Source organism: Solanum stenotomum, chromosome 10, assembly GCF_019186545.1.
Source record: "Solanum stenotomum isolate F172 chromosome 10, ASM1918654v1, whole genome shotgun sequence".
In the NCBI taxonomy this organism is placed as follows: Eukaryota; Viridiplantae; Streptophyta; class Magnoliopsida; order Solanales; family Solanaceae; genus Solanum; species Solanum stenotomum.
Genome location: NC_064291.1, coordinates 5,790,979 through 5,815,065, shown reverse-complemented (window position 1 = coordinate 5,815,065; position 24,087 = coordinate 5,790,979). Strand labels below are relative to the sequence as shown.

At 33.0% G+C, this 24,087-nt stretch overlaps 3 protein-coding genes and 1 long non-coding RNA gene across 6 annotated transcripts in view; 1 reads left to right on the top strand and 3 right to left on the bottom strand.

The window, feature by feature from the left end:
* Positions 1 to 3,007, bottom strand: part of LOC125842186 (uncharacterized) — a 5,227-nt gene extending 2,220 nt beyond the window's left edge. The window contains exons 1-3 of one of the 3 annotated variants that reach the window (XR_007443877.1): positions 2,963 to 3,007; positions 2,325 to 2,433; positions 1,790 to 1,865 (exon numbers count right to left, since the gene is read on the bottom strand). This is a non-coding gene — a long non-coding RNA (uncharacterized LOC125842186). Of the gene's footprint in view, positions 1 to 1,789; positions 1,866 to 2,324 lie in introns of all 3 variants that reach the window. The other 2 variants (XR_007443875.1, XR_007443876.1) reach the window with 2 other exon arrangements.
* Positions 3,008 to 8,740: 5,733 nt separating this feature from the next.
* LOC125842168 (haloacid dehalogenase-like hydrolase domain-containing protein Sgpp) lies at positions 8,741 to 11,776 on the bottom strand. Its single transcript, XM_049521400.1, has 5 exons — positions 11,507 to 11,776; positions 10,230 to 10,344; positions 9,991 to 10,145; positions 9,280 to 9,541; positions 8,741 to 9,172 (listed from the first exon to the last, which is right to left on the bottom strand). Exons 1-5 carry the CDS (start codon positions 11,644 to 11,646, stop codon positions 8,996 to 8,998), a joined length of 849 nt encoding a protein of 282 aa, XP_049377357.1. The 5' UTR covers positions 11,647 to 11,776; the 3' UTR covers positions 8,741 to 8,995.
* Positions 11,777 to 13,996: 2,220 nt separating this feature from the next.
* LOC125842151 (fatty alcohol:caffeoyl-CoA acyltransferase) lies at positions 13,997 to 15,372 on the bottom strand. Its single transcript, XM_049521380.1, has one exon. The coding sequence runs from the start codon at positions 15,367 to 15,369 to the stop codon at positions 14,011 to 14,013; it is 1,359 nt and encodes a 452-aa protein (XP_049377337.1). The 5' UTR covers positions 15,370 to 15,372; the 3' UTR covers positions 13,997 to 14,010.
* A 2,278-nt stretch (positions 15,373 to 17,650) lies between these two features.
* Positions 17,651 to 20,967, top strand: LOC125842162 (putative F-box/LRR-repeat protein 9). Its single transcript, XM_049521394.1, has 2 exons — positions 17,651 to 18,037; positions 20,135 to 20,967. Exons 1-2 carry the CDS (start codon positions 17,691 to 17,693, stop codon positions 20,706 to 20,708), a joined length of 921 nt encoding a protein of 306 aa, XP_049377351.1. The 5' UTR covers positions 17,651 to 17,690; the 3' UTR covers positions 20,709 to 20,967.
* Positions 20,968 to 24,087: the final 3,120 nt, after the last annotated feature.

The following is a 24,087-nucleotide window of genomic DNA, read 5'->3' as shown; positions in this document are numbered from 1 at the left end:
TAATAATAATAATAATAATAATAATAATATAATAATATAATAATAATAATAATAATAATAATTCAATATGGGCAATTTAGAAATTGTATAAAAGAATTAAGGGCAAAAAGGTAATATACTTGATCAACATAAAAGGGCTTTTAAGTTAAAAAAAAAAAAAAGCTTCCCCCCTAGCTTTTAGCTTTTGGCTTAAAATAAGTCATTTTTGACTTAAAATAAGTCACTTTGATAATTGTCAAACACTCTAATAAGTCAAAAACTGGCTTTTAAGCCAGTTTGACCAGCTTAAAAGCCCATCCAAACAGGCTCTTCTTCAAACACCTGATGGTGTTAGATATGTAAGCATAAGATAAATGTAAAGAATCATAACCATAATACAAAACCCAAAAAGTATACAGTTACACGATGCTATTATAGTGTGACTCCTATTATGTCCAATCATGTTATGACAACATCATCTTACAAGGAAAAATTTCTATATTTTCCTTGGTCACATGATAAGTCAAATGTATTGGTGAGATAATTAAAGAAACTAAGCTTATGAAATATCTTGTTTTCACCTATAGCCTCTTCCTTATATAATGTTGCTACATCTTCCCCCGCCTACTCCACATCCTCCAAAGGAACCCGAATCTGGAGAATAGACTCAATTACTTAAGAACTTGCCTATAGCCTATCCAACTTTGATTATGATTTCATTTGCTGCACTCCTATTACATTGTCAAAGTGGTGCATCAACAATGGTTTTCTTTGGGGGAAGCAAGCGGCAAGAGCTACTAATTTGAGAGACATTTAAGCGATTGGAAGATAGCATCTTAAGCTAATGTGCAGGTTTGTTAAAACTAATTGCAGAGCCAAACAACTGTAGTCGTAACAGAGAAGTGTGTCTTGTTGTCTAGATATAGAGATTCCTATTACTAAAAACATGAATATTGATATTTGGCTAGTGTTCTTGCGTAGAGTTTTACGTATTTGTAATGAATTTGTATCTCATATATCTTAGTATATTCCTAAAATATATATTGAAGAGCAAGCATATTTCTGCAGGAATATATGTTCCAGAATCCAGTAGTTCCATAACGCCAATTTACAACTCAACCTAGTAATATATTTGAATTCTACTAACAGAAAATATAAATCAACTACTGTCAAAATAATGAACTTCATCCAAAGAAAGCTACAATATCATATCAGTATAAACCAGCAGATATAACTAATGCATTCGAAAAACATGAGACCAAAATAAAAGTAGCAACAAAAATATGGTGAGAAAGTAAACAAATGTGAGAAATCGGGATAATCACGCAGGCAAAACGAAGAATGCTCCCACTAAACCATTAAGATGGTGGCAGTAATTAACACATAATATTATGTTAGCTTAGAATGCATAAAGGCGAAGCTCTAAAAATGTTAAACCACTGGACATGGCGAACACAATCAATAGATATTTTAAAGTTTTTTTTTTTGGGTTCAACAATCAGTAGATATAAATGGTCAGATTGAGAAAAAGAGACCGCCTCAAAAACAGAAATGTGTCACGGGAAAAGAGAGGATCCCTATTGAGGTTCACCTGATCTACAGAATTCCAGAGCATGAAGGTTTAAAGGCAATAAATTCAGAATAGAATTGCTACTCCACCACTAAAGCTCAACCAAAACCGTCTGATGCAAACAATACATGCTAGACATTTATGACCCTCGTCAATTTTCATGTGATACATTATATTATCTAATAATGCAGAGACCAAAATCAAGAAAAATGAGAGACATATTAAAGGTAAGTTTCATACCTTAGAACATGGAGACCGTCTTCTATGTCCAATTTGAGTCTTGTCATTCATACGTACCAGGAAGCTAACCTGTAAACTTTAAAGTAGAACTTTCTATTACCACAGAACACCAACAATCCATTCATATGATCTCACGACTTTGTTTATCATAACATCAATGACAAAAAATAATTTACCAACTTGCCTGCTGATTCGTGCTAGTCCGTGCCAATTTTTCACAAAAAGAGATATGTGTATTTTAAGGTTAACCATCATGTCATCAACTTAAGGTAGTTTGTTGTTTGTTTTATCTCCATTAGCCTCCAACAGAGTTAGATAAAAGGATGGGTGTTGAAGAAAAATTAGAAGATTAATTGTTGTGGTAGCAGAATGTAACTCATGTAGACCGCAAAATTGTGAACTCACCCTATAAGGAATTTAGTGTTGCAATCTCTACTCAAATCAGAAATTCATAGTCGGTAAATCAAAAATCGAATCAAAATGGGGAGAACCTATATTTTCTTGGTTTGATTTGGTAAAATTGAGGTCGGTATACCTAATGCATAACGATATAAAAATTTGATAGATTGTTTGAATTTCAAGCTTCTGCTCCATTCCGGCATCTCATGCTTGCAATTCTCCCCTATCTCCTTGAAGTAATAGACCTGAATAGGAGAAATTATTACATTAAATACAAATTTGTAAATAGGCAAGTCGGAGAGGAGAAGGAGAAAAAAGGCCAGTGCTACAAATTACAATGAACTCTAAAATGTAGTGCATGCAACGGTATAACAACCCTAAATACCCAAGAAATCAACAAAATTGAAAGAAAATTCAAACCAATCCAATGAAAAATTAACCTAAAGGCAAAATAAAAATAACATAAAATTAGATTAATCGATATCCGCTAGGTTCTACACTGGCAGGAAAAGGTATAATACCAATGGGAAAGAAATTTAAAACTGAAGGGACGGTAGAAATCATTCCCAGAAGAAGAACAATAAGCTCACTTTACACAAGTTTTTTGTTAAATGTTCCAATGAAAAAGACGACACAATTAGTAGCACACGTGTTTCTTGATAAATAAAGAGCAATACACGTGTTAATAGAGTAGGTCATATATCTATGACAGATGGGCCCATTATAATGTACTATTTACATTAGGAATTACCCCAAAGTTAATATTAGAATTACCTATTTGCCCTTGTTCGTCCTTCCCTACTCCCACTTCTAAATAAGAGTAATATATATGAATGATAACTCAACATTCAACTAAGTGCACCCATTCAACCTCCTTAGAATATGAGTGCAAGTAGATAATATTAATATACCAATTAAAAAAATATGCACATAAAATATTTAACTCTGCAAAGAGATCGTAAGTTCACGTGCATCAAAATTAGCCCAATAAATCCGCCCCGTAAATAACCATATTGTTTTTTTTTTTAGGTAATACTGAATTAAGTTACCAAGCTTGTTAGTTCACCTCTTTCTCTTACCGTCTCTATTACTCCTTTCCGTTTCAAAGTACTTGTTAAGTTTCATTTTTCGAGAGTTAATTATGTGAACTTTGATCATTATTTTAAGAAATGTTACAATATTAAGATGAGAATAATCACAACTTATAATAGTATTTTTATATGATTTTTGAATATCTAAATTATAATTTAAAAATATTGCGTTACTCTATAATTTAGCTTCAAGATAGTCAAAAATATGATAGCTAATACGAAATATACTTTTGAGAACTTTTTTTTTTTTTTTCAAATAAGAAGTTTTAATAGATTTGTGTTTTCTTGTAATAGCGGGACAAACACTAATTTGATGTTTTTTGTTTTAGACTTCTTTTAAGTAATTAAGCTAAATATTAGTATTTTTTTTTGTTCCAATTTATATATGATCATATTATTTTCTTTTTAATTAGTTAAAAAACTAATGAAATATATTTTTTAAATAAATTTTTAAATTTTTTATTTTATTCTTAATAATATGATTTATAATCATATAAACATTTATGATTTATTTATAACATAAATTATTAAAATCTTTCTCTTATTCATAATTTCAAATCCAATCAAAATATCATCACAGAAAAGTAATATTATTTTAGTTAATATACAATCACATCATATCAAAGATGAATTTGCTAATCAGGTTATCCATGGACTAATAAGCAGACATTAAGATAGCATTTGGTCATAAATTTCTGAATATTTCCGTGAAATTGGATTTGAATGAAATTTTAATATGTATTTGGTCATAATTTTCAAAAACACATTTCACTTTTTTTAAAATTAGATAACCACACACAACATGAAACATGATTTATACCTATAAGTTCTAAAAACTATATAAAAAAATACCCATAAATTTAGCACAAAATTACCATTTTAATAATGAGCTAGATTATACATTATTTGAAAATCATAACACAAAAAAACACAAATAACACAATTAACAGCTACTACAATTCATCAAATTGCACATAATTATAAAGATACATCGGTGCAAAAAAATAATTAACATCAAGGGTAGTAACTCGTTATTGTTTAATATAATCTTCTCATATTCTACGAACAATCTCTTCATGACAAGCACACATTTCTAGATTAGGAGGGCAATACTATCTAGTGTTATGATGGAATGAATAAAAATCTTTTGCTTTTAATTAAAAATGTTGGGTTCAAGTCTAAATTATTTTCTTAATAACAAATATTTCTTCTTTTAAATAGCCTTACGCAGTGCAAATTAGACTCAATATAATTGACATCCCAATACAAATATTTGTTTCAAAATTTTATATCATTTTTTTTTCTAAATATAATAATAACTAGGTAATTTGTTCGCGTAATTGCATTGAACTTGCAAATAATCCTTTACTAATATCCATACATTAAAAATAATAGAGAAATAGGTTCTTAAAAAAATATTAGCAATATTCCAACATGAAGTTGATTATTTGTCATTATCACATACCTCAAGAACCTCTAATGAATGAATTATTGAGGAAATAATAAATCATTGGTTCTTTAATCAACATTAAAAGGAAAATAAAGAAGAAAATAAGAATATATATAAAAAGGCATTTCGTAAGAAAAAGAACACATTTAAGTTATATAGATTATTCAATTGTGATTTATGTCTTAGGAAAAAATTCAAAAATTTGTTAACAGATTCAAAAAGAAATTACGCTTGAACATGAAAGCAATTATAACTTTTGAACTTGCATAATGAATTTCTTCAATTAATAAGTGAGAAACTTCATATCTATGTAAAAATAGATAATATGTAAGCTTATATATAGTACTTTTAAGTTATAGAATTTTATATAGAATATCAAAACATGAATTTTTTGAACTGAGTACAATAATTATTTTCTACACAATGAATATACCTACTATATGTGTATATGTTCAATATAACTGGAGACAATAACTTTGCAGAAACATAAACAATAGAGTTTAAAACCTGTACTCAAAAACAACTATTAATATCATAAGCATAAATTAATGACTATAAAAAAATACCAGGATATGTAAAATTAATTGAATGAAAAAGAAAGGAAAAAACCAAGTTCACTGAATGCACAATGTCCCCTTTCCCCTCTAATACATGAGGTTTAAAGAATTAGACCCTCTCAGGATAGAACGATTTTATTCACCAACGTATTGATACAAAAATAATGGTGTCAATAAGCCACACAACAAGAGCAAAGTACATGAATATTTAATTGTGCAGAAGAAGAAGAAGAAGTTCAGAATTTTTGTTGCTTTAAAATGAGAGGAAATTCCTCTATTTATGTACAACAAAGGATAGTGTGAACACATGCTTATTGTGCCTTATCGGAAAGGTCACAACTCTTTGGAAAAGTCACAACCCTTCGGAAAGGTCACAACCTTACATAAACGTCACAACCTTTCATAAAAGTCGCAACTCTTCATAAAATTCACAACTTTTCATAAAACTCATAACTTTTCATGAAAGAGAAAGGCTAGTTTTGGAAATAAATAAATTAAAAGGGAATCCTGGTTTGTGGTGGCGCCACGTAGGCGGGCCTATGGTTCTCTTTTATATATATACTAGGTAAATTACCCGTGCTTCGCACGGGATTGAACTATTTCATTAAGCTTACATATGATCTTTCAATAATATTAATATTTTCGATACATACACTACATTGTCAAGAACATTTAGGTTAAGGCAAAGCGTTCCTCCGAAATCTTAAATGCTATATTTTAAATTTTTTATTATAGAAAAATTATGAGTCATAGAGAGATTTTAAGTATAAAAAAGAAGTCTAAGAAAATCTCCATAGAAATAGTTGGTCAGAAGTAATGAAATTTGCTAAATTCCAAAAAGTTATAAAGAACAACATCAGACGTTAAGGAAGAGACCAAAAAGCCTCGAACAACAACACTCTCAAGTAAAGTGGAACATCACGCCCATACAAGAACATAATTAACTAAACTCAAATGGAAGACCTTCAACTCCTTTCTTATGAACCTCCATCAATATGTTTTTATTATAGTATGACGTATCATATATATGTTAAAAATGACCCTAAAATTGTTAGTATCATAAATGTTTTTCCTCATTGTCTCAAATTAGTCATTACTATTGCTTAGGTTTCATATCACCGGCCCCAACTTATTTGGTCTGAATGGAACTGTTCACAACTGGATATTCGAAACCAAAATTTTGACACATAACATATTAAAATCGCACAACATAATTTTGTGAGCACTTGAACTCACAAATATCCACAAATAATAATAAAGACAACCTTACTTTCCTAGCAATCAAGAATAAAAAGGCATATTGCTTAACATATTTTTTAAAAAGATAGTGTATCGAGTTGTATCCAAGTTTACAGTTCACAGATTTAATTGAAATAATCCAAAAGAAAAAGTTCTTACTTCATTATAAAAAAACAAAAAAGTTTATCAAAATAAAGAGTCATCACTACAGTAAAAATGATCTTTAATGGCAATTAATAACTTAATTGTCGTTAAATATGTATTTTCAAATGCAATTGGTACTCTCTATAAATGTCCCTAAAATTTATAGCAACATTGAATCTAATGACAATTAATTAATGTCGGAAAAGCCTCTAGCACTTTTCGTTGTTCATATTTATTGCCGATAAAAATTATTTTTGTTATAGTGTACTATGGACATTTGTTTGTTCCAAGAAAACTTGATCTCTTATTATGCCCAAAAAGAAGAGACGAAGAAATATGACAAATTACTTAACTTGCGACAAAAGAAGTGAACTAATTGTGCCTATACTAATATTCTAGGAAGAGTGCGATGACATAAAAATTGTTTGTACCTAAGAAAAAATAATTAAAATAATATATTAATTGTGGCAAGCAAGAGAGCAATCTGCTTTGTAACTTCATCATTGGTTCCGTATTAGTTATCACATATTTATTGTTGTGTGCTATCAAATATAGCACAACCCACAAGAAATTTTCCCAAAAAGTATATGAAAAAACTTACAGAAAGGGACAAAAGAGAAGATAAATTTTCAATCATCCTCATTGGAATTTTTAACAGAGTTTAGAAAAAGTCACCAAAATAACAAATAGAAATTGCAATAGATACATAAATCACTACGACTTACAGTAAAAGATGAAGTTTCATGAAATATGTGGAAGAAAACTTTGAGGAATGAAACACATTTCATTAGAAGTTTAATTAATGTACTTGAATTCGACTCCCCTATAGCAAAAAAAAGAACTACAAATAATAGTGACAGAAATAAAAGTTTTGTTTACTAAAGAACCAAATGTAATTAATTCAACCATTTCAAAAACGTTATGAGTTGTTGAATGAGAGGTGCAAGAGTAGTAATGTCGCATTGCAATCAAAATCAATATTCTTTGTTTACACGAAGAAACCTGTAGAAAGGGACAAAAGAGAAGATCAATTTTCAATCATCTTTGCTGAAATTTTTAACAGAGTTGAAAAAAAATCACCAAAATGACAAAAAAAATTTGTCATAATTATATGAATCACTAAGCTCCATGAAATAGGAGGCAGAAAACTTTGAGGAATGAAACAAACTTCATAAGAAGCTTAATTAATGTATTTGAATTTGACTACCATACAACGGAAAAACACCTACAAATAATTGTGGTAGGAAATCCCTCTATTTATAGACAACAAAGGGTAGTGTGAACAAATGTTTATTGTGCCTTATCGGAAAGGTCACAACTCTTTGAAAAAGTTACAACCCTTCGGAAAGGTCACAACCTTTCATAAAAGTCACAATTTTTTTATAAAAGTCGCAACTCTTCATAAAAGTCACAACTGTTCATAAAAGTTACAACTTTTGATATAAAAGTCGCAACTCATGAAAAGATAAGGCTATTTTTGGAAATAAATAAATTAAAAGGAAATTCTGGTTCGTGGTGGCACCACGTAGGCGGGCCTAGGGTTCTCTTTTATATATGATATGATAATTTTTTTTAACAAGTTAGTTCTGCAACTCTCCAAATCAAATGAAATGATAAGTGAATTTAAGTCTGTTGCAACCGAAATATATGATATAGGAATAAGATTTTTATTTTTATTTTTTTGGCTTAGATTTTATGTCTCCATCTCGTTCCCATTGTGTCTCGTGAATATCCGATACGGTCCATAAATTCTGGAGGTATTTAGATGATCTATTCGGCTGGAGTGTTCAATTGCACAGAAGAGACGAATTGAGATGTCTAGATGTGCAAACTCAAAGTTGGAGTGTTTATTTGTCAGTTGAAGCCAAGTTTGAATGTCTATTTATATATTATGCCTAATAATTTTGCTATAAAAATGCTCAACTAGAATAAGAAAAAAAACTCTATTCTTTTCATTATATACGACAACATTTCATTGTGCATGGTGTTTAAGAAAGAAAGACTTTTGACACATGCAAAAAGTACCAATATACTCAAGTATAGAAATGTGTCGGTCTGTTTGGAACAAACATAAAAAGAAAGAGCATCACATAAAAATGGATAGATCATAGTGGATCGACATACAACAAACCACTTTGAAGTTTGTTTAGATGTTCAATCAAATTAGTTAAGGAAAATAATAACCTTTATGCTGATCATATAACAAACCTACTTCAGCTTTCAAGATTGTATTGGTGTTCCGATAGGCGAGAGGTGTGAAGCCAGATCGTACTAAAGATAATGATAGATTTGTACATCACCAGTTTCCGACTCATGTTTTGATCTTTCATGCATGAATTTCTGTTTCCAACTCTTCTAGAGCTGTCCATAACTTCGAATCGTTGAAATCCTTGATAACAAATGTTGCCCCGGCCTCTGATAGTAATTTTTCGGGGTTCCTCAGACCTAAACCTACAACCGGCATTCCAGCAGCAACTCCTGCTTTTATTCCAGAAATAGAATCCTGTTCAAGTGGAAAAAGAAACAACAAAAAAGTTAAAACATATTGTAGTTTTCCAACAGTTTTCGTTTATGCACGTTTATCATAAGACTTTTATGTGTACTCCAAACCTCAAAAACAAACGCGTGCTTAGGAGATACTCCTAGTTCTTGAAGAGCCTTCAAGTAAGGGTCCGGAAAAGGTTTTGCTCGTTCACATTCACTTCCGATGATAAGTAGTTCAAAGAAATCTGAAAGGCCTAGCATTGAGATTATCAGCTCAGCGTTTGGTCTTGGAGCATTAGTGACAGCTGCTCGTTTCAGACCGTGGTCCTCAATCCATTTGCATACCTCCTCAAGCCCATTCAATGGTTTTAGCTGTTCCGATGCAACTCTGTGGATTTTCACAGGAATGTTGTTATGATTGGCATCAAAACATTATAGCAAGCAAATCTACCTTATTTAATGTAAAAGAAAATAGAACTCGTAGATATCGGCCTAGCACACCAAGTTATGCAATTGAGACAGATTCTGATCTGAATCATGCTATTTATCGGTCATATACTGGGAAATCTGATGCTAATTGTTATGACATATATATACTTCAGTTTGGAGGGAAGCCTTGGAGCAATTGTAAAGTTGTCTCCATGTGATCTATCGGTCACAGGTTCGAGCCATGGAAGCAGCCACTAATGCTTGCATTATGTTAGGCTGTCTACATTGCACCCTTTGGGGGCACCCTTCCGCGGACCCTGCTAACGTGAGATGCTTTATGGACTGGGCTACCCTTTATATATATACTTCAGTTTGATTGAACTAGTTGATGATGATGCAGTAGCTTACCTTCTAAACATGTCTTCCTTATCATCCATAAATTTGATAGCTCTTTCGAAATCCCAATCCGGGAAGAGTACATGACAGAGTTCATCATTGTGCATACCGCTAATATTCTTTATGAAGAATTCCTCACTTATAGGTGCTCCACCATTAAAACCTATCTGTTTGAAATGAAAATTACTATCTACTTGATTTCATTGTACAGAGTTGGAACTGATTGTAGCAGAAGGAGAAGGCAATACTACCTCTTGAAGCATTTCTCGAAAGGCATAGTAGTGTATAGGATCCGAATCACATAACGTTCCATCAATATCAAATAATATCGCTTTCAATGGAGCTTCAACTGGCAATAAACATTTACTGCTTCAAGGAAAATGGAGAATTAGTAAGTGAAGCAATGCCATACAGAAAATCCACTTTTCTCTCTCTATATATATATATGCTAGACGAAGAAGTTCTAATTCTTCATATAGATGCTAGATAATGTACTACAAACTCAATCTGGTAAGACACAACATATTGCAATAAATATAACTAGACACAAGTTGCAGAAATTGTCAAAAAATATGCAGTATGATACTGCAAATTGGTTCCGAAAGGTCTTTCCTTTGCCTATCGGCTTGGCTTCTTCACGAAACAAGGAGGACATATTCGTGTAGGAAGGCCAATGGCTACATAAACTAAAAGACTATAACTATAAGACAAGCCGGAAGCGGCTCGCTTCTATTCTCGTTAGGATTGGATATAGATGGAAACTCTATAGATCGTAGTAGTTCGCCAACCTCTCAAACTAACATACAGTACAATTTTACTTCACGGCACACCCAAAATAAAGGAAAGAGCTTCGCTCGTTTGGTGTTCCTCCTCTGACGAATGCTTCTTTTCTCTTCTCTGAAGTCTACAACAAACCCTTCTTGGTTCAAAATATACGAAATCTCTCGAACAGTGTTGCCTTTTTAGATAAAGTGGTAACACAATTCAATGTAATATCAGAACATTTAGAGGTCCTAGGTTTAAGTTTCATCAGTACCCCATACTGTCGGGCAGCAAAGCTTACACTTGTTCACTAATTATGACAGTTCACCAAGGCCTCTTTCCTACTCCCTTTTCTACTCACTCGTATGGGTCGTGACCCCCACAAAAGGGGAGGGAGTCAACTGAACATCTCAGACATTGGCAGGAATTTAACCCACATCCTGCCCCCAAATCTTAATCACCCCAAATGATCGTATTGGGTGAATTGTGACCTCACACATAGAAGTGCCAGCTACAGATTCGGCCGAATTCACTAGCTTTGGTTCAAACCCTCTATTTGTCTTAAAAATTCATTAAACATGTACAATTTACCAATTTAGAACCTACTATCTTAAAAAGTCTAGAATTCAGAACCCATAAACTACAAATCATGGCTCCGCCTCTGACCTCACTACCCATTCTAATTTACATTTCTAACAAATTAAGCTTTTAGACATAGTAATCATACAATTTAATACTAACAAGAAAAATATAAAAAAGGAGTTACCTTTCGTGTTGGTTAGAAATTGATGAAGACAAGGACATCTGAGGAACTACTGTAGCAATCTTGGAAAGATTGTTTGTTGAGTAAAATTGTTTGTTCTGTACATAAGAAGGAACACTGCAAAGAGAAACCAGAGCGCTCATATAGTTTTCTTTTTTTCTTTTTCAGATAAAAAATATGAACTTTCCACTTTCTACCAAAATATTTTCTTGATTTTGGATGTGCTGCTGAGGTGTGTGTGGTTCTGTTGTTTCCTCTTGAGATCCAACTCAATTTGGCTAACAATTGTTCGAATATTCTCTTTCAACCTATTTATCTTTAGTTCAATACTTCAATTAGAGGTTTATTGACTCGATTAATTTAGAATAGTATTCACATTCATTTAAAAGGGAAAGTACTTCTTATAGAAAATAGTCAAAATACATGAACATACATTTTAAACACATTTTATTTCTAATAAATATAATATTTTTTCCTTTTACACATATTTTATTCTTAGTAAAAATATTACCTATAAAGAATTTTATTCTTATTTTTTTTCTTTTAAAAGTCGCTTGACTAATAAATAAGTAGGGAATTTTCTTTTTCCCCTTTTAATCTCATTTTATCAATTTTATGCCAGTGTTTGATTTTGAGCAAAATGCAATCTATCGGTTCATGTGCATGATTTATTTGATTTGTCAGCTTGTTTCTAAGTATTTTCAGTGGTTTTTTTTGTGTGTGAAATTTGAATGATTAAATCGATAACGATCAATATTGATTAGCTTATAACTGATATCTTAATGATTAGATAATGATTTAACATATCTACAAAATCAATGGCTAATAAGTCAAAATGATAAACTTCAAAATCGAACGGACCGATATGCATCCTACCCAAGGATGGATGGCTATCCTATTGAGGCATTCAGTGGTAAGGTTATAACCCTACAACCATCCAGACAAAAGTGTATAACAACCACTCTTATTCTACAAGATTGTCACTGAAGTCCTAACAAACAGAATCAAGGGTGTATTGGCACTATTATCAGCTCCTCACGTCACTGAACTTGCACTCCCAAGTATTCTATTTTGGTTCTACTCAACTTGAACACTTTAGACTCCCAAGATCAGAGCTCCAAACCTCCAACTTAGCGTTAACACTTTGACTAGGCCTTACCTCAATATATAACACTTTGACTGGTTAACCAACAGAGTCAAACACAAAAAAGAAAGAGTGGGAATATATACAATGTAACTGGAAAGAGCCTTTGGCATCTGTAGGCAGTGCATGAAACGAGTCAAAGTGAGTTCCGATATCATGAAGGGAGGAGGCATGTTTGGCTAGACAATCCGCAACTTGATTTGCCTCTCTGAAGCAATGAGAGATAGTTGCATTAACCAAGGTCCAGTTTATCCAGATTCTTATCAATAACATTCTTTAGTTTATAATTGCTAGTGAATATGTCTTGGATCATTTTCGGTGACAAATCTGTGAGTCCAACTCCAGCTTCAGATCTGTGAAGCCTAGCATGTTGCATAAGGCCTGTAGTCAGAACTTTTGCCATATTGTTACTGTTGCATTTGACAGAAATAACAAAGGCACTGATGCAATATCCCATTCACCATCTCTAATGAAGTCATTGATGGCTTATGTAAGTCCACCACGAGTCAAGGGACCAGGTCCTTGACTGAAAACAGCTAAGAACAGAATGCAAACAATCACTGTAACATCAAGTAAAACGTGGAAACCTTCTTGCGCAAGGAAGGAAAAAACCACGACCTACCATGTAAGATTTCTTCAACAACTTCACTAAAAACACGAGCAAGGCTTTAGATTACAACCTCTTGCAACCTAGGAATTAAACTCTTAAGCCTTCACCCTTACAATGACTTTATTGTAAGCACTCTGTACAATAACTCCATTGTAAAGACAACAAAGGCTAACTCTAGCCGACAACACTACAACGGCTAATTAACTCTAGCCCACAACCCAACAATGACTAACTCTTGCCCACAACTCAAATCTGTAAGATAAGAGAGAATATAAAATACCTACACAAGCTTCTCATGAGAGGTTTAAATAGATTTTTTTTAACCATCAACTCTAAATAATTTATATGTGCAAATTGACTTGAGAGAGGTAAAAATTGATGTTTTATACTAGAAGAGCGGATACACTTGTATCAGGAAAAATATCCTTAAAAGACAAGTTTTGGTGAATTCTATATATACAAGTGTTTGTGAAGAATGTATTTTCCATAAGATTTTCGACATAGTTTAGGTAGAAAAATCACACACCTAATAGTTTAAATATGAAATTCATGAAAAAATCTAGATACTTTAAATGTGTTATTTTACCTAACTCTAAATAATTTATATGTGCAAATTGACTTGAGAAAAAGGTAAAAAGAGATATTCTTTATTGTAATTTTAGGAGAGCTACATGATGAATATTGGATTAAAAAAAAAAGAAAAAGCAACCATACTTGGAAATGAAGCCAAGTTGTTGGCCCAAATAAACACAATTAATTTAAGAGGCAGAAAATGTCAGTAAATCTATGTGAAGCATCCTCTGGCAAACAAATGCAAACAAGCATAGCTCCATCAGAATCATCTTGTGGCAAAAAAACACAAACTTGTGGTGTTGGTGTGAGATCAATTGGGCCAGCATAAATGGGCTTTCCCCAACCAAAATCAGCAGATTCATACATTGAAAATCTAGTCCATTGGGTTATAGTAAGTTTACCACCAAATTCTAGCTTTGTAGGCCTATTAACTTGGATATAATCAATAGTTGACCTCAAATATGCCTCAGAGACCGAAAGCCTTGCATTACGTACCAAACATATGGTATCAGAGATAGGTCCATTAATGATTCCCGAGACATTACTAGTAGCACATGCCACAGATACTGCATTCCCATAGAAACCTGATTTGAGTGGTGGATTTGTAAGTCTAGATCTACAATTTACTGAAAATGTTAGCCTTAGCTCGTAATCGAGAGGGCTAACATTGATCAGTGCGTTGACCCATGACCTCCACACATGAGCTGCCATTGCATCAAAGGTGGTACATGAGATGTTAGGACCAACTAAGGTCTTCAAATGAGCTTGGAAGTCTCGAGTAACACGATAACATTTTTGAACAGGCTTGACTAAACAAAGTCTCCTCGTGAAACTAAATGCATCATCTATTCTTTTGAATTCTATGTGTGGGTATTGAATCAATGGCGGATCATTAGGGATAAGTGTCTCTCGATCCCAACATGGTTTGGGATTGACTGTCAATTTGTTCAACCTCGCGGTTGAAGCCCATGCACTTAGGAATTGCATTGCTCCAACCCCGTCACAAAGACAATGACAAACTCTCAAACCAAGACTAAATCCACCGCAGCTAAAACGTGTTACTTGTGCTATTAGCAATGGCATATCAATAACTTTATATTGTTCTTCATTTGGGAATGTGTAAACCAAGTTTTTCCATGCAGGATTTGGGACTGTTAAATCACCAAGATTTAGTATCGTCATCTCTGAACAAGCCTCAACTAGAAGCACACCTTGTTTTGGCCCAAAAAATACTTCTAACTTCCCCTCCTTTGTTTCGCGTAACCTACCTGAGAAAGGATAGTATGGTACCAATACACTTGCAAGAGATTCTTTTAACACATTGATGATCGTCATCACATCCATTTTCCCATTGGATCGATAGAAATACATGGTTGGAGTAAAAACGCGAGATCCAATCATATCATCAAGATTTGAGAGGTAAAGGGTGTCACCGTAGGATGGAGGGATAGGACTTGATGGTAAGATTGGAGAAATTGAATTGATGGTTAGAGGTATTTGAAGTTGAGGAAAATTAAGTTCTTGTACCATGGGAGTCATGATGAGATTGATTACCTTTTACTACTTTAATTCATCACATCTTTGGTTCGATTGGAGACACTAAAATATCCCAAAATTATTGCCAAGAAAACTTCCAAAGTTAAAAGACTATGAAGAGTTAAAGTAGGTAAGGAGCAAGTAAAAAGTAAAACTATTCAAACTTTAATTTGGATTCTCAATTTTAAGACACCATCTTTGGTTTCTTTTAACTTATATCATGATTCAATAAAGCAACTTCACATTATTTATTGTTACCTCATTTCATCCACATAAGAGAACCAACTTTGTTTGGATGGTTGTTACCTATTGTATGGTATATTTTACTTATTATATGCAGAGGCGGAGTTAGAAGTTCAGGTATGGGTTCAGTCAAACTCAATAACTTTTGTTCAAATAGTATATTTGTATTAAGACATATTAATATGTATATATACATATATTAAATTTAGAGCCCAGTTAATAGCATTTGAAATCGTCGTTATAAAATTCAAAACTCATAAGATTAAAATTATAGTTTAGCCTCTGATTATATGTTTGTTCTAGTTGTTATTTAAATTTTATCATCTTCTATCACTAAATTCATCATTATGTAGTCATAAAAAAATTCATTTTATGCCATGACTGATTTTCTGTGGTCCATCGTTACATTTTTTTTATTTTTGAAGTATTTAATAATCATTTAATACAAAGTAAGAAAAGTAAAACTTGGAAAATTCTTAAAGTTCGTTGGTTTCTATTATTTTTTTTATAACGTATTCCCTCGACCTTGGACTGTCTTTCTCTGTCAATTTTTCCTCCTTTGATTTTTGTATTATTTTTTGTAGTGTTCCATTTGACGTTCAATAACTAAAAATGTAATTTTAGGTTTTATCTTATAGAAAATATATTATATTTGACTATTTATATTATGGTAATTGTCAAATTTGAAGTAACTAGTTTCACGGTTGCACGTCTGTATCGTATCATCAATGTTGTAAAATAGAATTAGCATTACTAAATCAAAATATTTTCATAAATAGTTATAATTGAAAGACCATAGGACAAGTGTTTTTAAATGATTAATACAAATTGTCATAGAGTTGCTTGTTTTTTGAGATCAAAATGATCAAATATCATTGAAACATTTCAAAATACAATCAAAGTTAAAATATTGTGAGAAAGTGATATTTCTTTAGTAGTATTGTTTTTTACTTCACTCAATTTGTAAACAAATTTAACCAATAAAATAGCAAAAAAATATCTATATANAGTGTTGTAAAATAGAATTAGCATTACTAAATCAAAGTATTTTCATAAATAATTATAATTGAAAAACCATAGGACAAGTGTTTTTAAATGATTAATACAAATTGTCATAGAGTTACTTGTTTTTTGAGATCAAAATGATCAAATATCATTGAAACATTTCAAAATACAATCAAAGTTAAAATATTGTGAGAAAGTGATATTTCTTTAGTAGTATTGTTTTTTACTTCACTCAATTTGTAAACAAATTTAACCAATAAAATAGCAAAAAAATATCTATATAAAGAAAGCTCATCAATAGCCTTTCATCTTGAGGTTATGACCATAAATGATGGACACCTTTTTAAGTACAATTTCTCTTAAATATTCATACTTGAAATTTAGTATGTGCATGAAACTAATAAAGATTACTATGATATTTCAATATTTTATCTTTATACATAATATATCTTTTATAAAATATTATTACTCAATTAATATTTGAGTAAGACTATCATAGAGAGGTGATTTTACAAAAAAAATGTACTTTTATAGTGAATGTCAACATTGTTTTTAAGTAGAATGTTATAGAGACAAAAAATATAACATCAAAAATTAGTTCTAAAGAAAATTAGGCTGTTATAGTAAAATAGTGTTATAACGAATGATGGTTAAATAGAGGTTTGAATGTATATCAAATATTTAGCTTGACTAATTCTTTGTTTATATAATTAACTAATCAGTTAAATAGTAAAAGATGTTGTCTATGCATTGAATTAAGTAATTAAAGAAGTACAAAATTATAAATTTATTTAATAAATAATACTTATTGAATTAACATATTAGTAACTTAATTAAGATTAGTAAATAAATTTTAATTTAAAAATTAATTATTATATGATTAAAGCGAGTCAATCAAGCTTAATTGAGATCAAGCTTTTATCATACTTTTATCGAGCTAAATTTTGATAAAAATCAATTTGAGCTAAATATAGGTAAGTCATTTGAGAAAATCATTTTTTTTGAGCTAACCATCTCTTGTTTTATCAGTTTTCTGTCCAAAATAAAAATCAGAACCCTAAAAAATCGGGAAAAAAATGCCGAATGCAGAGAAAAAACTGGAAGCATCTTCTACTGGAACACCACCACCATCGCCGCCGTGGGTTGAGCTTCCGGCGGAAATCACGATGGACATTCTGCAGCGGCTAGGGACGATAGAGATATTGGAGAGTGCGCAGAGGGTTTGTAGTACCTGGCGGAAGGTGTGCCATGACCCCGCTATGTGGCGTGTTATTGACTTGAAACGTTTCGTTTTTAGATCCAAAGTGGCCAAGGTGTTGGAGAAGATATGCCGTCTTGCTGTGCGTCGTAGCCAAGGCCAGTTATTCAAAATTAGCATAGAGAATTTTGGTAATGAACGCTTGCTCAGCTACATTGCTTCGAGGTACTGATCACTCTCTTGCTTTCCTAATAATTAAGCTTAAGATTTGGTCAGAATGTGATTGTCTTCTCAGATTTGGGCTATTAATGTGCTCAATTGCTTGTCCTTTAACATAAAGTCAAAACCTTTTGTTGAGAGGAATTGGGGGTGGGGGGGTGGGGGAGGGGGGGGGGACTTGCATTCGGACTAGGATTTCATATTGAGCTCCAAATACACGCTATTGGGATGCATTTGAGTTGATGAACTAATCCAGATAGTGTTATATGAATGAAAGAAAACAACTTCTGAATTTGCTGTAAAAAAGAATTTACATATTTGAAGCTAGGCTAAGCTACTATAGGGAGAAATTTAGAGAACCAATGGCGGGATTAGGACCGCCAGGGTTAAGGAATTTGATTTATGTAGGGGATTGCGATGTGACATAGTTTAGAGAGTTGGATGAGAAATGGAAGAGAACCTCTAGCATTAAAGAACCCCAGGTTATTGAATACTGACATTGTTCAATTGGAGCAAAATGAAATGTTTAGAAATAGATAAAACTCTGATGCATAAACTTACATAATAAAATATAATTGCAATGTTTATACTCACAAACAGTGTAAGTGCCAAACAAATTGCAAGAGAGTGAGTGGACTATGTTTCTCTTTATCTTTGCATAATTTCGTTTCTCTAAAATGGTTAGCATTTGGTAGAAATCTGATTATCCTTTTAATACTATTGGGGGTAAATAATCTGCTCGATTGTGCACACTAGAAGCACACTTCCAGGATGACCATTTTGGCATATAAAGACACCAGACATATTATGTGTTATACTATTTTTGTGTTTATCCTTCTATTATAGTATCTTTATACTGCTATTTCTTTTGGTTGGAAGGGCATTGTTTTCTTTGCACATTAATGTGCTAACTAATCAGACTTTTTCACATTACGTATTGTGTGTATTATTTTGGGTGATGCTATGCCACGGATCCTGTTTATGTCCAACGGGATAGTAATAGGGTGTCTTCTCTTTTGTTATGCTACCGTGAAGGAGAATCAAGAAATAATGATTTAGTAATTTTTAGGAAGTAAAGTAGGAATGGAATAATGCTATATGAAGTGGAAGCCTGTAACTATGTTAGGAGTTCAGATGAAGTCATAAGTTTTGCTTTTAAATACCAAGAACAAGAGGAGGATCTGCCTTATAGGATGGGGATGCCACGCTTTGGCTAAAGTTCTGAATTTGTAAGTTGATATCCGGGATAAGTTTACATACCTGAAGTGGCACCAACAATACATAAATGATATGTGGGTGGATTGGTTAAGCTTTTAAGATATTTTAGTTGCTATCGTATCCGAGTTCAATTTCCCATGGAAACATTTTTTTCATGAGTGTTGCCAGTTTCTGTGTTTTCTTCTTCTTACTTGTGTTCTTTTATTTCTGCATTGAGTGCTCAAAACCCTCAAATCTCTTTTTCTCCTTTTCTTCCCTTTTTCCTTTTATTTGCTAAATATATATAATATGCGTTAGAAAGGTCAATCCCTCCCCTACGACACCAAAAAAACCGGGCCGAACTTCTCTCTCCCCCATCCGTATCAAAATTCGTTTACGTCAATGTTCATTTTGTTTCTGCCACTATACCTTGCTTCATTAACACTTTTTCTGGTGAGTGTAATTCTAGCAGTATCTTTTGTTGGCTTTACAAGACAATTTTGAGTTGATCACAGTTGGTAAGTTGTATGTTAAGTTGTTGAGTTGATTCTCTTAGATTGAAACTTTTGCTTTGCAACGAGTTACCAAAAAATTTGAAAATTAAGATGGAAAATTAACCTGGAGAACATTGAAGGAAGTTAATCAAGCCAAAGAAAGAATTATTAGTAATTACATTACTTTTTAAGCAATTTTTTTAATTGTCGTGATTTTTTCTTTTGGAATTTTTTCTAGAATAAAATTTAAATTAAACGTGAAATTCTCAAATCTGGGCCCATGTTCTACTCCTTTGAGGTGTTATTGCTGTCCTTTTCCTTATAGTCTTCTTGTAATTGCTCATTTCTTTTTGTTGCCACCTCTGAGATAGGAGTTCTCTTAAATTAATCAATTTGCTTGTCTTTTTAACAGATCAAGCCAGCTCAGACATCTTCGACTTGTTAAGTGTTATAATCGGTTATCTGGGGGTTTGGCTTCAGCTGCGAAGAACTTCCCATTTTTGGAGGAGTTGCATATTTACTTCACCTCCATTACTAAAGATGATATAGAAATTGTTGGCCGCTCTTGCCGTTTGCTCAAGTCTTTTGTATTGCATGCCGGTCCATTTGATAAAGTTAGAACTCCACCATCACAAGACAATGATAAAGCTGTAGCCATTGCCAGATGTATGCCTGGATTGCGGCATCTTGCCCTTATTGAAAATAACTTGACAAATGAAGGACTTCAGGCCATTCTTGATGGCTGTCCACACCTTGAATCACTTGACTTGCGCTGCTGCTGTTTTATCGATCTTGAAGGGGATTTAGGAAGAAGGTGTAATCAACAGATTGTAGATCTAAAGCAGCCTCGTGACTCCACTTGCGATTATGAATTTGATTGTAAAATTAGGCATTACCGGTCTTTTGAGGATTACTGCCGATCTAGGTTCTCCAACTACAATCCTTTCATCGTCGGGGACATTCATGAGTATGATTATTATTTTTGACTCCATGTAGCAGCGAGTATGTCGATGAAGCTGGGATCTTTTATTGTTGTCATGTTCAAAATGAAACTTTGCTGATGGCAAGAACCCAAATTATCAGTGGCATTACTTAGACCATGAAACTGTAAAGTCCTCTCAAGCAGTGAGAGGAGCCAGTGTTGAAGAATGTGTATTTATTGGGAGAGTGGGGTTCGTTTAGCAAGCAGTCTTATTGCTTGAAAGCACACACAACGCACAATAGGAGAGTTCGAGTGTGAATGCAGTGTACTCATGCCCCGTGGACCAATTTACAATGTCTTTGTTGCTTATGTTCGTCAAGCAGGCCACATGGATTGGCCAGGGTCTTCTTGGCTAATAAGCCCTCGATCCTAAAGCCTTCGAAGTATCTTTTTGCTAGGTGCCTCTATTTGTATGGGGAATTTGCTGCTGAAAGATCTCGCCTAGTTCCCCCCTCCTTCCCCTGCTGCCTTTCGACCTGCAGGAGTATACATTTACAATGTCCATGTCACTAATGTTTGTCAAGCAAGCCACGTGGATTGACCGGGGTCTTCTTCGGCCAATGAGAACTATCTGAAGGAAGGGTACGTAGTTGATCCTCACACCGAACTCTTAAGCGCTAGTTGACTCTTATCCGGGCTAGTTGACCCTTATCCGGTCTCTTGAAGCGGGGAGGTAGTTCCAGTTGAAACTATTTCCGAGTTTTGGATGCTTGCTAAATTTGCTTCTGATCTCGATAAAGCTAACTCAGAATCATCTCAATCCTGAAGCCTTTGAAATATCTTTTGGTAGGTGCCTTTATTTGTATGTAGAATTCGCTTCGGATAGATCTTTCCTAGTGTCCCCTCCTTCCCCTGCCGCCTTTCGACCCGGGGGTATACAATGACAATGTCGGGGCATGAGTGCCGTATTAAAGGAATATCTGAGGGGAGAGAAAAAGAACTAATAACTGCTGTCAGTGTAAATTACTATTGTCAGTTGAAGGTATATAATAATATGGTTTGTTTTTGTCAGCTGAAGGTAATATTGCATGGTTATAGAACACAAAACTAAGTTTTTCCATTTCTGTTTGTGAAAACTAAGATTGAAATCCTAGCCTAATGGAAAAATTAAAAGAAATTGAATGAAGGGAATCAAAACAAAAATCAATTGTACCAGAAAATGATCTTCAAGAACACAGATGTTTATATCATTATAATATATAGTTGGAATCATGGTATGAATAGATATACCATTGTCATTGCTGTTTAGATTTGGTGTTACTTTGATACATAAGAGAAAAAGAACAAATTACAAATTACTAGTACTGATAAGTGGCAACAAAGACGGAATGCTTATATAAATCCTTATATATAGGTATACAAGGCACTAATTAGTTGAATAGAAACATACAAGGAAGTTATCCAATCCTGAGCTTGTGAGGTCGACTCACCAAGAAAGTGAAAAGATATAATCCTGAGGTTGTGAGGTCGACTCACCAAGGAAGTGACAAGATAGGAGCTCCTAAGGAGGCAAAAAAAAGAAAGAAAAGGAAATCATTAATCCGAGTAGAACGTTCTCCCATGATCCCTTCGAGGGTAACAAGAAGTATCCTTGCTTTCTACTTTATGCAGAAAAAAGGGGAAGGGAAGGATTCAACTAGTAAATTCAATCCAAATCAGTTGCAAATAACTATTGGTAAAGAGTTATAAATCATTATTCAATCATCAAAAATATCATTACAAAGCTCACCAAGGATGCTTATATGAAATAAGATAAGGTTTAATATCTTCCAACACAAGCTAGGAAAAAGACTCCTTAACATAAAATGGATAAAAATACTTAAAGAGGAAAAGATCTATTGCTTCCCAAAGAAAACAAGCTTTCATGATAAATTCCAAATTCATGTATTGGAATATTGTTCACTCTTCTAAAGTTGTTTCTTTTGTAGTTGTAGAAGACGACCTCATCCCCAAATATCAAAATTATTTCTTCATTCCATGTCCCACAGGTAGACATACGTTTCCCACACCTAAAGTTGACCAAATCGATGCTATACTCCTTCACCCAAATACAATTGATTTTATCCACAGTTGTTGAATTAAATTCTCGCGAAAGTGATCTTGGTTTGCGAGGCAAAACATCCCTTTCAGATCCAACATCTTCAGGCTAGAAAAAGTCTCAAAAGATGATGGATGAGATATAGTAAGAAACTTTGTCATTTTCAAAGTCAATCGAAAAAATTCTACCAGGTTTGGCATCAAGACATAGTCCAACCAACCAATACACACATTCATTTACAAACAACACTGTCAAGTTCGCATGATATGAATAAGGAAACTCAACAATTTCTTTCCATCTACTATTAGAAATCCCACCAACATCATTTATTGTAAACACCTCACATCTTAGTTGTGGCAACTGAGGATTCCTATAGAAAAAATGAACCACTTTGTATTCCTTCTTTGAATGTATATATCCAAACCCAAAATACCGACTTTGACTATGTGTAGGGATACGAGTAAGTGAACATTTTGGCAATTGATCACACACTTGTTGCATGGCAGGATTACACAAAAAAACACGACAATCTCTTGTTGAAATGCAAACCAAACCATAGCAGATCACAAGTCGATTGCACCAATTGTATAATTCATTTCTTAATTTCTCCATCCTCTACTTCGGTGTCTACCGAAACAAATCGTACTATACTCCTTCTTTCCCTTAATAATCTGCGATCCACAATAAGAAGTTGGGGGAGCATTTTCCATTGATTGTTTGAGGTGGTGAGAATAGAAGGAAGGATTAATAATAAGGTCATTCCATGACTTGGATACACACCTTAACATGGATAATGTCTTCACAGGACATCTAACAAAAATAGAGATGATCTCATCATCAGTCAACCTATCAAACTCACTATTTGCACTGTTCCCATTGCAACTTATTGATGTTGTCATCTTCTTTTTTTAGGCTGCATTTTCGCAAAAAGAAGAAGAAGAAGAAGTTAGACACTAGAGAAAATATTTGCATCACAACATATGTTTCATACAAAATGAGATTTAATTTGTAATATTTTTGTATAAACAAATAACTCTTTTCAATAATATTCAAGGCGTACAGGATCATTTGTTTATGTGAGTGTAGATTTGGACAGCTAAGGCTGAGAACACATGAATTTAATAATAACAAGTCTAATCCCACAAGTGAGATTTAGAGAGGGAAGAATATCACTACAACAAAAGAAACATCTAGTGCGAAGGATATTTCTTTTAGCAGCAATTGAGTTAATGTTATTACATTTAGAGTAGTTAAAGTTTTTAGCGACATTTATATAGAGTGTTGGTTATAAATACCATATTTATTATTACCACTAAATATAATATAGCATCAATTATATTATTGC

What these genes read in the sequence shown, in the direction of transcription:
- LOC125842168 (XM_049521400.1), bottom strand. Translation starts at nt 11,646, where the DNA reads ATGAGCGCTCTGGTTTCTCTTTGCAGTGTTCCTTCTTATGTACAGAAC. An exon ending in AAGGAAGACATGTTTAGAAG is followed by an intron (nt 9,542 to 9,990) that starts GTAAGCTACTGC and finishes GAAAATCCACAG; the next exon opens with AGTTGCATCGGAACAGCTAA. An exon ending in AGCACGCGTTTGTTTTTGAG is followed by an intron (nt 9,173 to 9,279) that starts GTTTGGAGTACA and finishes CCACTTGAACAG; the next exon opens with GATTCTATTTCTGGAATAAA.
- LOC125842151 (XM_049521380.1), bottom strand. Translation starts at nt 15,369, where the DNA reads ATGACTCCCATGGTACAAGAACTTAATTTTCCTCAACTTCAAATACCT.
- LOC125842162 (XM_049521394.1), top strand. Translation starts at nt 17,691, where the DNA reads ATGCCGAATGCAGAGAAAAAACTGGAAGCATCTTCTACTGGAACACCA. An exon ending in CTCAGCTACATTGCTTCGAG is followed by an intron (nt 18,038 to 20,134) that starts GTACTGATCACT and finishes TCTTTTTAACAG; the next exon opens with ATCAAGCCAGCTCAGACATC.